This window comes from Gracilinanus agilis, chromosome 3 (assembly GCF_016433145.1).
Source record: "Gracilinanus agilis isolate LMUSP501 chromosome 3, AgileGrace, whole genome shotgun sequence".
In the NCBI taxonomy this organism is placed as follows: Eukaryota; Metazoa; Chordata; class Mammalia; order Didelphimorphia; family Didelphidae; genus Gracilinanus; species Gracilinanus agilis.
Genome location: NC_058132.1, coordinates 611,366,412 through 611,381,894, shown reverse-complemented (window position 1 = coordinate 611,381,894; position 15,483 = coordinate 611,366,412). Strand labels below are relative to the sequence as shown.

The following is a 15,483-nucleotide window of genomic DNA, read 5'->3' as shown; positions in this document are numbered from 1 at the left end:
ATACAAGAATAAGGTAATCCTTGTCTTTAAAGAATTTATATTCTACACTGAGAACATTGTTACGAGAATCCAGTTAAGTATTAGATGTATATGTGACAGAGGATATATGAGATGATGGATATAGGCCACTCTATATGTTAGCCTTTTTTGGTACTTTGTTTAGTTTTGCTGCTACTATTTTTTTACCTTTCCTTTTTAGTTCTTTGTTATGAGGAATATCTCTTTGGGAGAAGGAAGGCGAGAAATACATTGGGAAATTGAAGTGATATAGGAACAAGAGATATTAAAAATATTATTTTAAAAATAAAAAAGAAGTGATAAAATCTGTTCTAGGGTAGTAGCCATGTAAATGGAGAAGAGAGGGCAGATATTAGATATATCTTGGAGATAAAATGGGTAGATTTGGCAATGGAATGAATGGGAGGTGGAATGGGAGAGAGAAGAGTAAAAAAATGACTTTAAGGTTTTGAACTTGAGAGAATAGTGGTGCCATCAATAGAACTGCAAGGGTAGGAGGGGGAATTTAGGTAAAGAGATAATTAATTTATTATTGAATATATTGAAATTGGTGCAGAATCAAGGTAGAAATATTGAGTAAGCAGTTGGCCAAATGGAACTGATGCTTATGGGGGTAAGATTGAGGACACACTTCTCTCTCCCCCTCCCCGCTCTTTCTCCCTCCTCTTCTCTTCCCCTCTACTTCTCTCCTCATCTATTTTTATTTTTAAAGCTTGCAAAGAACTTTACAAATTGTATCTCACCTGATCTTCACAATGACTTTATTATTATTATTATGCTATTATTCTCATTTTTATAGATAACAAAACTGAGGTTGAGAGAGGTAAAGTGACTTCCTTCCATCACACAGCTAGTAAGTGTGTAAGGAAGATGCAAACTCAGATTTTCTTGAATCTGAATCCAATGCTATATCTACTATGTCAACCAGCTGCTCAGGTACTGCAAATGTGTGTGAGTCATCAGTATAGTGATAACTCGAGTCATAGAACATCAGATATTGAGTAGGTTGTAGAACTAGGATTTAATTTAGGTTTGCTGATTCTAAATGCCTTGCTCATAAGAGGAATTTAATAAATATATATACAATTGAACTCAATTGATGCTCATTGCTCAAGAGCAGGGATTTTTAACTTGGAGCCTGTGAAGTTTTCTAAAGACATTTTTTAAGACATATTTTTTATGACTGTGTTTTTTCTTTCTTTTTTAAATCCTTACCTTCTATCTTAGAGCTAATGCTAGGTATCAGTTCCAAGGCAGAAGAGTGGTAAGAGTAAGATAATTGGAGTTGTGACATGCCCGGGATCACATAGATAGGACGTTTCGGATGTCACATTTGAACCCAAGACTCCTTTCTCTAAGCCTGACTCTATCCACTAAGCCACCTAGCTGCCCCTATAACTGTATTTCAATATAATTTGGTTTTCATTATAAGCTTAAGCATTTTCTTTTACACATTTAAAAGCATGACTCTGAGAAGGTGTCCATTGGCTTCATCAGACTGCCAAAGGGGGCCAAGAAACAAAAAGAGGTTAAGCCCTGCTTGAGGCTGATCCTGCTGTTTTTATCAGTAACATCCATAACCCAGAGCTAGTTAGTTACTTGCATCAATTTCTCACTTCCAATGCAGTCAGTATTTTCTGGAAGTAGCAGGTAATTGGAACTTAATTTACAAAATTAACTACAACAATAAAACTGCATTAATGCTATTTCCCACCATGCTATTAACTTTTATGCTTTATATAGCCATGCAGTGAAGCTGGGTCATGTAGCCACTGTTTTAAAACCATTCCTCTGAATTCTTTCTCTTAGGTGAATTTGTGATCTAAACCAAAGTATGGTGTCACCTCATTTAGAAAGCAAAACGTTTGTTTCTTCTCTGCTTTGGAAAGAGGAAAGGAATACCTTTTTTTGGCAGCATGAAAGGGAGCCCACCCTGCTCATTTCAGTGACATATTTATTGGAAAGTCATAATCGCGCTCTTCTCTGTCTTTGCTGGACAGTCACTAGGGATTTTTATGAACCTTGCTGCCCTGGCACTAGATTTCTGTTATTAAGTTCATATTGCTGTGGGCATCCGCTTTGGTATGTCCTGCCTTTTAATAAATGGCTGTAGTCCTCTTCACATGTCCTATCACTTGCTACTTTGAAAGCAAGAACACATTTAAGTTTTCCCATCCTTTGTCATCCTTGATGATCCCGGCCTAAAAGAATTTGCCCTTCCTGTCTTTCTTCCTCCACCCTCTAAGAACATCTCAGAACAGTGTGATGCCCTCTAATTGCTCGTGTGGTTGGCACATGGGAGGATGAATCTGTAAGTAATCTGAAAGAAGTGCATGCTTATTTTAGAAAAAGAGTCATTCTCCTCATCCCCACTCCCCACTGATCTCACAGAAGAATTGCTGCCAATGGATTCAGTGCTGCATTTCCATCATTGTGACACTAATCCAGGCCCAATGGATACTAACATCATCACTCTGCCCCTATTGACTTTGCTGCAGAGAAAGCTTAAAACAGTAAGATCTGATTCACACAATAATTGAAGAACATCAGAGCTTTGACTTAGAATCTAAAAGACATAAAAGAGCATTGAGAGGGCTGACCCCTACATGTAGCATGAGGATGTCATTGTGTGTCTCAAAAAGAGACAGAATAGACCTCTTTAGCCTCTTCTCCCCCTACCCTTCTCCAAAGGGGACTTTATTTCCTGTCAGGAGGGGAAGCAGGTGGTTAGGGCAGGAGGCCACTCTATTGTCTCCTCAGAGAGAAGGGGTATTGGGCTAGAATTATGTCTGTCTGATCCCTTAAATATTAGTCTAGAGGATATGATTTTCGGTTTCAAGTTAGCTTCTGAGTGCTATTTCATTAACTGGGGGAAATTTATATCCATGGCTTGCCCTCATTCCAAACCAAATACTTATTCCACAATGAAAACATGCATAGAAATTATAAAGAAACCCATTTATCTAAATACAGCAAAACAGAAATCAAGAAAGGATATGTAGGAGAATATATGCCAGATAATACAAGGTGAAGGGACTCTCCCATTAGAAGCAATACAACTCAGCTCGAACAAGAGAGAATTCTAGATCTCACCGAAAGGAAAGTTCCCCAGAGTCTCCAGTTTAACAAGCTAGGGATAGAGGCATGATGGAGCCATCTTCTCCTATGTCAGTTTTCCCCAGAGTCTTATGCCTCAACAACCTTAAGTGATACTGGATTTTCCCATCTTCTTTCCTGAAACTAAAATCCAGAAGCACTTTACTAAGACTTAAAAAAAGCTCAGGGACTTGAGAGAAGAGGTTCTCCTCTCTTCTCTTACCAATTCTGTCCCACCCACCCCCACCACCCTCATGCAGCTACAGGACAAGGATCACCAATAAGGAGGATAAGGAGAGAGTACCATACTAATAGGCTTTGAAACTCTGGTCATATTCCTCCCCTGGGCCAAAACTCCTCACAGCTCCTTGCAAAGATCAGCGAGGGCAAGTATCAAACATAAATATACAGTAGAAACACCAGTGTCAGTACTTTAAAACTACAAGAATGATTTTCCTGGTGTTTCAAATAATCTACCTTCAGTACCATCAAAACTAAACAAAACAAATGTTCTTTTGAAGTAAAAGAAGTAGTCATGGTACTATGCAGAGCATCATGGGGGGATACAACATGTACATGCATATCTATCATACAAAGCAGTCATTTAAAAGCAATAAATATGGTTCAAAAGCAATGGTAGCTAGCAGCAGCCAGAATACTATCAACAGACCTATATGTAAAATACAATAGAACCATAACAATGGTACCTATTGAATACTGGGACTAGAGTGATACAGTGGTACCTACTGAGCAGACAGGAAAGTCTGAGCTCAAATCCAATCTCAAATACTTACTAGTTGTGTAATCTTGGGCAAGTTACTTAACCCTGCTTGCCTCAGTTTCCTTATCTATAAAATGAGCTAGAAAAGGAAATGGTAATCTGGAACCACTCTAGTATCTCTGGCAAGAAAATTCCAAAGGGGGTTACAAAGAGTTGGGCATGACTGAAAATGACTAAACAATAGTGAATATGTAAAATATTAATCGATATTGTTATGGCATAAATAGAACACAAAACAGTCAAATAAATATAATAGCAGAATTAGAAATAAGCATTCTCATGTATAGCAATAATCAGGCACTTATATGCAAGGCATATTTCTTATGGTCAATCCATTACCTAGATACATCTATAATTGTATCCCCAGATTTACCTGTAACATTAGAACTTAGCCTGGAATTTGGTCTAATAGACCTAATTCTACTGCCACTGAATGATTTCTACTCCTTATAGTAGAGCGCTCTCTCAATCTCTCTCTCTCTCTGTCTCTGTCTCTCTGTCTCTCTGTCTCTCTCTCTCTCTCTCTCTCTCTCTCTCTCTCTCTCTCTCTCTCTCTCTCTCTCCCTCTCTCTCTTTCTTTTAGGTATGGGTTGGCCATGAGGATCATTATAGACTTGTACATCTCCACCTTGTCTGGCAGCCATGCCAGGCTGGCAATCAGCATGCTCGTGCTCTTTGGGTTGAATCTGTATTCTGGGAATCCCTGTGGCAGTTTTGGGAAGGAAAAGAGTTGTCTTTGGGTTCAGTTCTTCTAACTTATAATAACAGACATAGTCTTCTTTACTGAATGCATCACTTTCAACATTGATATCTGGGTCAGAATGTCTTGTAGCACTGATGAAGTCTCTTTTTTTCTCAGTCTTTTCCTAGGCAAGTATTCACAAGCTCATTTAAAAAAAAATCCCAAATCTGGCCTCAGACAATTCCTAGCTTTGTGATTCTGGGCAAGTGACTTAGCCCTGTTTGCCTAGCCCTTACTCTTCTGTCTTAGAGTTTTGTTTTTTTTTTTGCTGAAAGAAAAAGTTTTAAAAAAATCTCCTGTAGACAATAGGTAGTTGCAATAAATAGTCTTGATAGGGTTCCCCTCCATTTTCTGGGGCTATTTTGTAAAAAGACACCTTGCCCAGTCTCTCAGTTCCTTTGTATGGGATGGCTTTTTATCTGTCAGCTAACTTGTGCATCCCTTGAATGCCAAGGAATCTTAATAAAATTCCATCTCCTTGTTGAAAATCTTAACAGTGTGCTTTGGTATCTTAACATCTTTTGTTTCTGTCACACATCTTCTGAGCTGAATCTGAGGCTGGTTGGTAGACATCTCTCAGTTTCTTCTTTAATTGAGATGTAATGAGTGAGAGTAGTTGCATCACCTCCCTCATCTGAAGTACCAAAATTCAAATCGATGAGAATGGTTCTCACTTAAACATGAGCAAGTACCGTTTATAGCTTGTAGCATCATTTTTGATGGATTTTGGCATGCACTAAAAATGTGACTGTTAACCACTGAGGCTTTTGTTCTGGTCTTAACATTCCCAAATGCCTAAACCGTTCATACTGTGGATCTCCTTGAGGATTAGACCTTTTTGATACCTGCCAAGGCCAACATTGCTTGTGTACCAATAGGCTTTGGGACTGGAGTTACAGGAGAAAGAAACAAGTCTGAAGGGAGAAAAGTGTGAAACTGTAGTAAAGACAAAATGAATTTTTTTAAACTGTAATTTTAATTTGCATTGGCCAGTCAAGGTATGTTACTCTTCTGCTCAAAAACAAACAAATCAAAAAACTCTCAGTGGTTCTTAATTTTTTCTAGGATGAAATATGTAGCCTTCAGTATACAATTAATCTTCTATAGTCTATCTCCAACCTACCTTTCCATCCTTATTTTATATTATTCTCTCTTAGGATGCTCTATATTCCCTGAACTCAGCATCCCAATCTTTTGTTCTTTTCTTCCACACAAGTTATTATTCCCTTTTGCCTAGGAAATATTTCCTCCTCTTTCCTCTTGGCATCCTTATCTTTATTCCAGATACAACTCAGGGACCACCTCCTGAACCCCCAACATGTTAATTTTTCACTCCATCAAATATTTAATGTTGTGTTCCACCCCCACTCCTCTTTTGAGGGATTAGGATGTTTCATTTTTTGCTTTTGTACTCCCAGCACTTAACATGGTACCTAGCATATAGTAGGTTATAAATGATAATATGATTATAAACTTAGAAATTAATAAATAACTAATATTAATTATGATGAACATAATTATAATTGACATCATAGTTAATTAATAAATATGAAATAAATAAAAAGTGTTATAAATGAATTGAATCAAATTCAAACACATATCCAAAGGACATTAAAAAGACCAGTAGCACAATTTTAAGAGCTGTTGGATAAATTTTCAGGATATCTCAGTATTTTTGTCCTTTCCTCCCCAAAGTGATTATAAAGACATTGGCAAGCGCTAACTCATGTGTCTACTCTCTCATTTCTATAAAATCTCTATGAGAAGAGGTCAGACATATTGAAGGTATCCTTGATGAAAATATGAGAAGGGAAGAGGCAGGATTTACAGATTATTTTTCACAATAAACTACATTTTTTCCATTAGACAATTGATGGAGGAGTTTAGAAAAGACAGCATATGGCCATGTCTGTTGTCTCTTGAAAATTTCTTTTAAATGTTTTATTGATGACTTTTCTTTTTACAGCATAGTTATTTCCAAATGTGTCCCCCCCACCCACCCCAATTCCTACTGTTCTAGTGAACTTTCTTTTGAAGAAAGAAAAAGAAAGAAGGAAAATGGAAAAATACAGAGAGAAAGTGCAGCAAAACCAATTCACATCAGCATCTTCAGACAGTATACAACATGTGATGTCTGTAGTTTCTCTTTCCAGGGAAAGAAGGGGAATATATTCATTCATCTTTATTCCAAGGCTAAGATTGAGCATCATTCTAAAATTTCTTTCTTTTTAAAAAACCTTTTATTTATTATGTATTTATTTTTTAAAACCTTTACCTCCCATCTTAGAATCAATACTGTGTTTAGGTTCCAAGGCAGAATAGCAATAAGGGCTAGGCAATAAGAATTAAGTTACTTGCCCAGGGTCACACAGCTAAGGAAGTGTCTAACATCAGATTTGAAGCCAGGACCTCCCATTTCTAACCTGGCTCTCAATACACTGAACCTCCTAGCTACACTGTTCTAATATTTCTTAATGTCTCACTGAGTCATCAATTTTTTTTCTCTTGTAGTATTTGGAGAATCCTTTTCTTAAGAAAAGTCTAACCCCTACCCCAACTTTTTAGCTATTTAAATTCCTTCAAATTCTTTTCTTTTCAGTGCTTTTATTTCATTTAAAATGTTCAATTTCATTTCTTTTGCTTCATTTTTTGGAGATATTCCAGTAGTTGTTATGAAAAGTCAGTTTTTCCTTTTGAGTCTCAGCTTACCTTTGCATTTCCCCCTTTTTTGGAGATCTCTTGATTTACTATTATTTTTGTTATTTCTTGTCATTTTCTTTGATTTACTCTTTTCTTTAGTTTTCCATTCCCTGAAAAGAAGCATTATGTCACAGGCAGGCTCTATCTTGGATAGACTTTTGGGTAGGGAGGTTGGCTCAGGCTTTGTCTCACTGTAGCTCCCTTGAGCTCTGTGCTAATTTCTAACTCCTGAAGTTAATTCCCTCTCCTCCTTTCTTTGAGATTGAGTTGTGATTTTTTTGCTGTATTTTAAAAAAATTATTATTTTCTTTGTTTCAAACTGAAAGATTTTGCTAGAGTATGTGAGAGCGAGGCAGTCTAATCACCTCTGATCTAAGTAGTCATCTGGGAAGGAAGTCCCAAAGTGGAGTACAGAGTATTTAGGATTCAGATTATTTTTCTTGTTCTTTTTATTTTCATTGTTATGTTGCTATTTAGTTGTTTTAATCATGTTCGTTTGTAAAATTATTAATCATTTAGAGTGATTTTTCCTATGTTGTTGGTAAAATGTGGCCTGTGAGGCTCTTCTTAAAACATGACGCCTTCCCTACATATATGAAGATCAAAAGATTATTTGATAAATGCAACTATCAGAAAAATCTTTGTTTAATGATCTTTTGACTGTTAAAAATCCATGAAGGAATAAAATAGGGAGAAATATGCTCACCAAAGGTCTTTTAGAGTGTTATGGACAATATCATTTACAAGGATGCAAATGGAAAAGGGGTTCCTTTTGAATGGGGAGGTTTTCCAGATATTCCTATTTTCATTTGACATCATGCTGAAACTTTTCATTCTAATTGAGACATCCATATCCAATCAAGAGTGTTTGGGGCAGGAGCCTACATGGGGAAAAAATTAGATGCAAGATCATGGCATGAAAAATAAAAAATAAGTAAATAGGCAGTCCTTTGAATTTAAGGAGGAGTACATATATCTAGTACAAGATAGAAAATGAGTTGGCCAAGGACTGAATAGGAAGAGGATAAGCTAGTTTGCATATAGGAAATTATGCAGTATTGTTCATGATCCCAAGTTTTTTCCTTGTATGAGATCTCATAATTTAAATGCCAGTGTTCTTCTGGTGATGCTATGAGTCTATAAATCATGGAGCACTATGATTTCCTATCATCAGCCACTGAAAGGGAAGTCTATGGATTAGTGTAAATAGGCTCCTTTATCAATTGCATTTGTATGCAAAAAAACCATAAAAGAAATCAAGGGCATGCATGAGAAGAAAAGGAGATGGACTACTTATGCAGTGACAGCAGGGGATAATAAATAGTCAGCTCCGGATGATGCAAGTTTGCCCCCTCCTCTCCCCCCCCCCCCCCCCCCGCACACTATTAAGACCTACAAGATAGTCTCCAGTGTATTGGGTAGGCAGGATGACTAAAGGACTAAGGATGACTAAAGATCAACAAGGTGAAAAAAATATGAATGCACTGTAGAGAAAGTATGTTACCCTGGGAGGGAGGGGGAGAGCCTGGATCTCAAAATGTCAGAAAAACAATTATTAAAAATTGTATTGACATAAAAAATATAAAGAAAATAAAATTCCTACATCCTGATTGCTGATCTATGAAAGTATATTGTATTTAGCTAAGTTAACACTTTAGGTAATTAAATTTACAAAATTAACTAGCCGGTCACCTAGCAAAGACCTGAAAGGCTATGGAAGAGAAGATGTAAATTTTTATAGGGGTAATTGGGAGGTTGGAGAAAAGGAGAAGAGATATCTGGAATATAGATGATACCTTCCATGGGTGGAACATAATAGGAGAAGCAGTATAGCCAAAAAACAATAGGAGATCCCTGAATCCCTGGAATTACTGAAAAGTAGAGAAAAAAGATAGATAGATAGATAGATAGATAGATAGATAGATAGATAGATAGATAGATAGATGGAAAGAGAGAGAGAGAGAGAGAGAGAGAGAGAGAGAGGAGAAGAGCAAGCACTTATTAAACACCTACCATCTGGCCAAGCCCCCTGCCTTGCATATTTAATGGGGGAAGACAACAAGTAAAGGAGTACTGGAAGAAGAGGAAGAGAGTGGGAGGGATGATGAGAACATAGAAAGGAAATGTTGTGGAGACCTTGGACACTGTAACATAAAAAAAAATGTTCTATGATGTTTTGGAAATGCCTTTCAATGAGTTTATATATTCTCCAAGGAAATAATGTACACACTGTGTCTTTATGTGAATATGGACAGTTAGCATTTATCAACATTTATCTGTCTACTTTCTCTTGTTTAAAAAAGTGAAGAAAACTAAAAAAGAAGACAATCACTCCCACACCTGCATACGTATGTAATATATAGACATATGTATTATTAATGTATGTATGTATCATTAATAATACATCATTAATATATACAAATGTATGTGTGTATATTATATATAAAGTTTCACTTTTCACTTCTAAAAGACATCTGGCACAATACCCTGTGGATACTGAAGAAAAGAATAAAGAGTTGTTTTTCCCCATGAGATAGCATAATTAAGGCCCATCTGAAAGCAGAAAGATGGTGTAGATGACTTCTTAAGGTCTTTCCTTAACTAATGGTTTGCACTAGCTTTCTTGGTCCCTTATGATTTTTTCTTTTCTATCTTATGCCTCCTCTCTCCCATTCTCATTTATCACTCAGTTTTTTTTTCTTGCTTCTTTTTTTGCTCATCTCAGCCTGTCTTTCTTATTGAGTTTTGGTTTTTTATTTAATCAACAATCAAATATTCGTTGCCTACTTTGGGCCAGGGACTAGGGCTGTAAATTCAAATAATGAAACTATTGGTACTCTCGAGGAACTTAAGGTTTTATTCTTGGGAGAATCTCACGAGAACAACTGTTTTTAAGATTTAAAATTTCTATGGTTTTCTAGTCTTTCTAGCAATAATCCAAACTGAAAAGCCCTGAGAAAATAGATAGCCAAGTTAACTCAAGTTTCTCAAACTTTCAAAAACTTCAACTTGAGAAAAGGAAAAAGGTTTAGGTCAGTTCTTATTTTAATCTTGCCTAGTTTTCTCATCCCAAATAGTCAGCAGAAGGAATGTGAAAGGACTTAAGGGAGCAGTATCTAGTCATGAATAATTCACATATACCTTATGAATGAATGCAGGAATTTTGCTGCACATAGCACACTTTATAGGAAGAGACAGGGAAAAAGCTAAGGAAGGCAAACAAATGTTACCTTCTCTTTACTGTTTTAAAAGTGGGCACAGAAAGAAAGCAAATGATCCAGATTTCAAGAAGAAACCATCTCAATTAGAAAACACCTGAAAGCCCACTATGAAAATTCTGGTCTAGTTTTCCAAGATTAAGCCAAATGTAACAAGAAGAGTTAAAGGAAATTCTCATTTCCACTATTATCATGAATCTCTATGTACCTTAGCCAAACCCCTTTATTAATTACAGATCAGAAATCATCACACACACAAATATACAAATACACATACATGATGCTATGCTGGTCCAAATATACAGTTATAGTATATATTCCCCTCAATACATTTGTTCTTCTCTCTTCTCTCAAATGATCATTTTCCCAATGCCTTTTTATTTATGCAAAGTGTTAGTTCATCTCACCAAGATGCTCTTGTTAATTCCTACAAAGATCCAACAATTTTTCCAGTGGAGATAACAATGATTTTAATGTTAGTGGATTCAAATTCTACCTCCAGTGCTGATTACCTGTGTGAACTCAAACAAGTCTTTCAACCATGTTAGGCCTCAGTTTCCCATCTGTAAATTGAGGAGGTTGGAGTAGAATGCCTCTGAGGTCCCTTCCAACTTTTCCTCTATGATCTGATGATCTTTCCCCAAACATTGATCCGATCAAATCCTACTCTGATTCCCTATAGTAGACTAATCCTATTTGGACACTAAATTGTCTTACAGAAATTGAAAAGCTATTTATATGAAATTAATTTACCAAATGTACTAACATGCTACCTTGTCTTACTTGTAAGAAATGTCTTAGCATTTATCTAGATATGTGATAGAAATGATTCATCTTATACCATATTCAATTCTCCTTTCAAAAGTCTTTACATGGAAAGACATTTTCCCTTTCATGTTAAGAAATAAACAGGTTTCATGTACCCTTCTCTGCCCTCAAATCATATTTTTGTCTAGTCTCCAGTTTCAAAAGAATGGCTTATCATATAAGCTTTCATATTTCATTATAAAACCTTTCATCTTTTTTTGAGAGCTTAATACAAGGTTAAAGTAAAAATAACTTTTTCTAACTATCTTCTGGACCATTCACCTGAATAAAAGTTCACCTTGTAAGAATCTTTACATTGGTCATGTAAATCTTCATGAGTTCATCCGTTAAAATCCTGGAAAGTGGATCGGGGCTGGGGGTGGGGGGAAGAGCCATCACAGCCCTAAAACTTGCTATATGATACATTACTGTTAACTTCACTGGGAAATTAGTGTGTGTGAACTTACAGGATTCTTCCTTATCCTTCTCTAGTGAAATTCAGAGAAAGTCATCCAGCCTGGGAAAGGACAGTCATTCATCACCTCGGAGTGCTAAATTTCCAGAAAGAAGGAATACATCACTGGGTAAGTTATTCTGTTCTTTTTGTAAAGCAGGTGAAGGTCTAATCATTTGAAAGTCTGTTCTCTAAACTTTCGAGATTGAAATGGAATGCCTAGAAAGGTATTCCTAGGAGACTGAAATATTCCTTATCGTTGTTTGGGGGTGGCAGTGTTCTTATGTTAAACTCTTGAGAATACAGAGATAGCAAGGCTTCCTCTGATTGCCAGGGTCCTTAATAATTACATGGGCAGACTTCACATGGCTCTTGGCCATATAAAGATTGGGATTGTGCCCAGTGCCTAGGAGTAACCAGCCACTCAAAAAATTAGGAGAGAGAAGTATAGTTGCTAACAAAATAATCAGGAACTCATCCTCCCTGTCACAATTACTTAGTGTGTCCTCACTGGTTGTCTACTATAGAATCCCATAAATTGAAAACATAGTTATGGTTGCAGGCCTATTTTCTATTGCCATTAAGAAATGTCAGTATTAAAATGGTTAAGATATAAATATATTTAACGATTTCCCTGCAGTGTTGTTGAAGATGAATGAATGAATGAATGGATGGAAGAGTCTGTGGTTTTGTCAACATTGAAAACTTTCCATCGATCTGTCTATAATTTGGCAAATGAGTCCTAGAGTTGTTTTTGATACAGAAAGGCTAAATGTCTTGCCTTAGTTGTAACTGAGTTAATATTTGAAACCAAACCTTTTCTACTCAGAGCACTTTTTGGGTATCATGTATTGACCCATTACAACTGTTAGATTCTATGATTCTTGGTGCCCACCTCCACACTCTATCTTTTATGTAATTCTTTTGAATGAAGGAAGCCTTGTTTTCATGTAGTGGCATCAAGGCTAGTCTGTGGTGACATGGACAGACAGACATGAGTTCTCGTCTATGGTTGTTTACTTAGCTCTCTCTCTGTTAGAACATGGCTATAATGAAGCTAGTGTTATACGAACCATGAAGGCTGACTAGCTGGGCACTTCTCCATGGCCACAGATAGTACCTCTCACTCCATGAGTATATGACCTTGGTTATAAAAGGGGGCATCAGACAGATGATATAAATCCATCAATTCTTTACCACTATTCAAGTAAAAATTAAGGGGAAAAAAGAAATGACAATTATTGGGAAGAGAAAGAATATAAGGGAAATCTATGAAAAGATGAAAAAAGAAGAAAAGAAACTAAGAATAATATATACTTGATTATATTTTTTAAAATAGCCACAAAATCAAGAGGAAAAAGTGTCAAAGTAAAGCAAATCCAAAGGGAACTCAAAAGCAGAGGATGTTTATATTATAACACATATTATTCACATATTTTTAAACAAATTATAAATAATGTGGAGTTTCTGGTTTTGCATATAATTTTTTTGTATTTTTTTATGTAAGAGCTTGTTGTTGTTGATGGTTACTAAATATATATGTATGTGTAGTATGTGTGTGTCTATCCCTCAAACACACATGCTTTTAATGGCCCAGAACATCATCTTTGAAAACAAACTATATTTTCTATTGTGAAAATGAGGTTTTTCAGGCCTTAGTATATGAAGACTGGTCTACTGAATGGATTCTAGAAAGCTAGGGAAGGGTACCACATTGTAAATAATTCTTGATAGAGTTCCTGTGAATGTTACTTAATGGAAAAAAGGCATTACGTTCTAGGTTGATGATCTCAGCCTTTGACTTTGATCTGAAATAATCCTAAATGGATCATTCTGGGGAAGACATAATTTTGTTTCTTGGATTTTAGCCTTCTAATCAAATATTTACAAAGAAAATCATCATTATTTCATATATATTGGCAGTTCCTTAAGATAGATTTCTAAAATAATGGATAAGAGGAGAACAATAATAATAATGAAGACAATATCTGGTATGTGTACAAATATTATATCATTTTATCCTCACAACTTGAGAGGTAACTGTTAGTATTTAGCCCCATTTTACCCAACATAATAAGTGTTGGAGGCTGGATTTGAACTAGGGACTTCCTGGATCTAAGTCCAACATTTTAGCCACCATGTTACCTAGGATTTTAAGGAAGGTATAGATAGGACATGAATGATTGGGCAAAATAGTAGTAATGAATTGTAAGTACTTAATCTAGAATAAAAGTTTTGAGATGATTGCTAGGATTTGGAGGAAATGATCAGAAACTTATTAGTCATTGCTGTTTTTTAAACTTGATGAAACCTCCAGACAGACATATATCAGGCCTTGGGATTCTGAAGTTTCTCATATATGAAAGTTCTCTTGATTCCTAATAGGCTAATAGCTATTCTCCATTTGCTTTTGCTTGGCATATTAATTCTGTCATTTTTGTTATAGTCTTTTCCAGCTCAAAACCTGATGCAGAAAGCACTGTAACAGATACCATCCCAGCATTCAACAGCAGTCAGGTGCTCGCATGGATTCTAGATTTGGAAAAGGTAACTTTGGTATGCATACCATAAAGAAGAGGCTATAGAGAATAGATGTGGAGGTCAGTAAGGTACTCCACATAGGACTTTGGGATGAGCTCCTAAAAAACTTTCATCATTTCTTAAAGCAGAATGCAAAGTTAAAGTAAAAATGAATATTGACCTACCTTAGAGGGTTGTTGTGAGGCTTAAATGAGAACTGGAATGCAAAGGTCTAGGAAAACGTTAAAACATTCTCTAAATGTCAGTTACTACAATTTATGGCTATGATTCAGAACCATTTCTCCTGAGTAAAAATTCCTCTCCTTCAGTGCATTTGTCTATTAAAGTCCTGGAAAGTCAATTTTGCAAAGAAAAAATAAAGATGCTAACATAGCCCTGAAACCTTTTGCATAATAAATGCATGACTATAGCCTTTGATTTCTCACAGAATATGGTCCTTAAAGTCTCTAGCATCCTTCAACTCTGAAGTCAGAGACTGGGATGGTATTTTCTTGATATATTCCTACATAAGAAACTGAATTTGGAAAGAGTTCCAGATTCCTGTGAGTCTCCTATATTTGCTCCCTTTTGGGGTAGTTCACTTATAAGTCCCCTGGGAGCATCCAAGATCTTATTTGGCAAGAAGAAGGATGTCATAAGATATGATTCTTTAATTCCTTACGGAGGGAAAGAAAAGAAAACCAAGCTAAAATAGTATACCAAACCTGCCTACTCACCCTGCCTCCAGAAAAATGAGAATGGAAGATTCCTGTTGCAAATCTTTCCCCAAAGAGAGAAAAATTCTATCCTTAATAACATTTTCTGGAAATCTTACCTGCAGAATTTCTAGTGCTAATCAGTACAAGTCCATCTGCTCACTTTTAAGTTTCCAAAGCTGCAGGATGATAGATATGTCTTTGGGGGCTCTTCAGAAATAAAGAAAATATCAGCTTTGCATATTTAAAAATAATGAAACCTCCTATTAGGACCAAAACACAAGTTTAACTCTTTCATTTAGAGTAAGGCACGTCTGGATTCAGGTCTTACCTTTGACCCTAACTAGCGTGTGGACAAGGACAAGCCACTTAGGATCATTAATCTTCGAAGAGACCCTTAGAAGTCATCAAGTCCTTTTTGGGTGAGATAG

The 15,483-nt window shown here is 36.1% G+C and overlaps 1 protein-coding gene across 1 annotated transcript in view; it reads left to right on the top strand.

The window, feature by feature from the left end:
* Positions 1 to 15,483, top strand: part of ABCA12 (ATP binding cassette subfamily A member 12) — a 241,875-nt gene that overhangs the window by 85,137 nt on the left and 141,255 nt on the right. The window contains exons 4-5 of the mRNA XM_044669427.1: positions 11,855 to 11,946; positions 14,263 to 14,363. Coding sequence (XP_044525362.1) covers positions 11,855 to 11,946; positions 14,263 to 14,363 — 193 coding nt within the window. The remainder of the gene's footprint in view (positions 1 to 11,854; positions 11,947 to 14,262; positions 14,364 to 15,483) is intronic.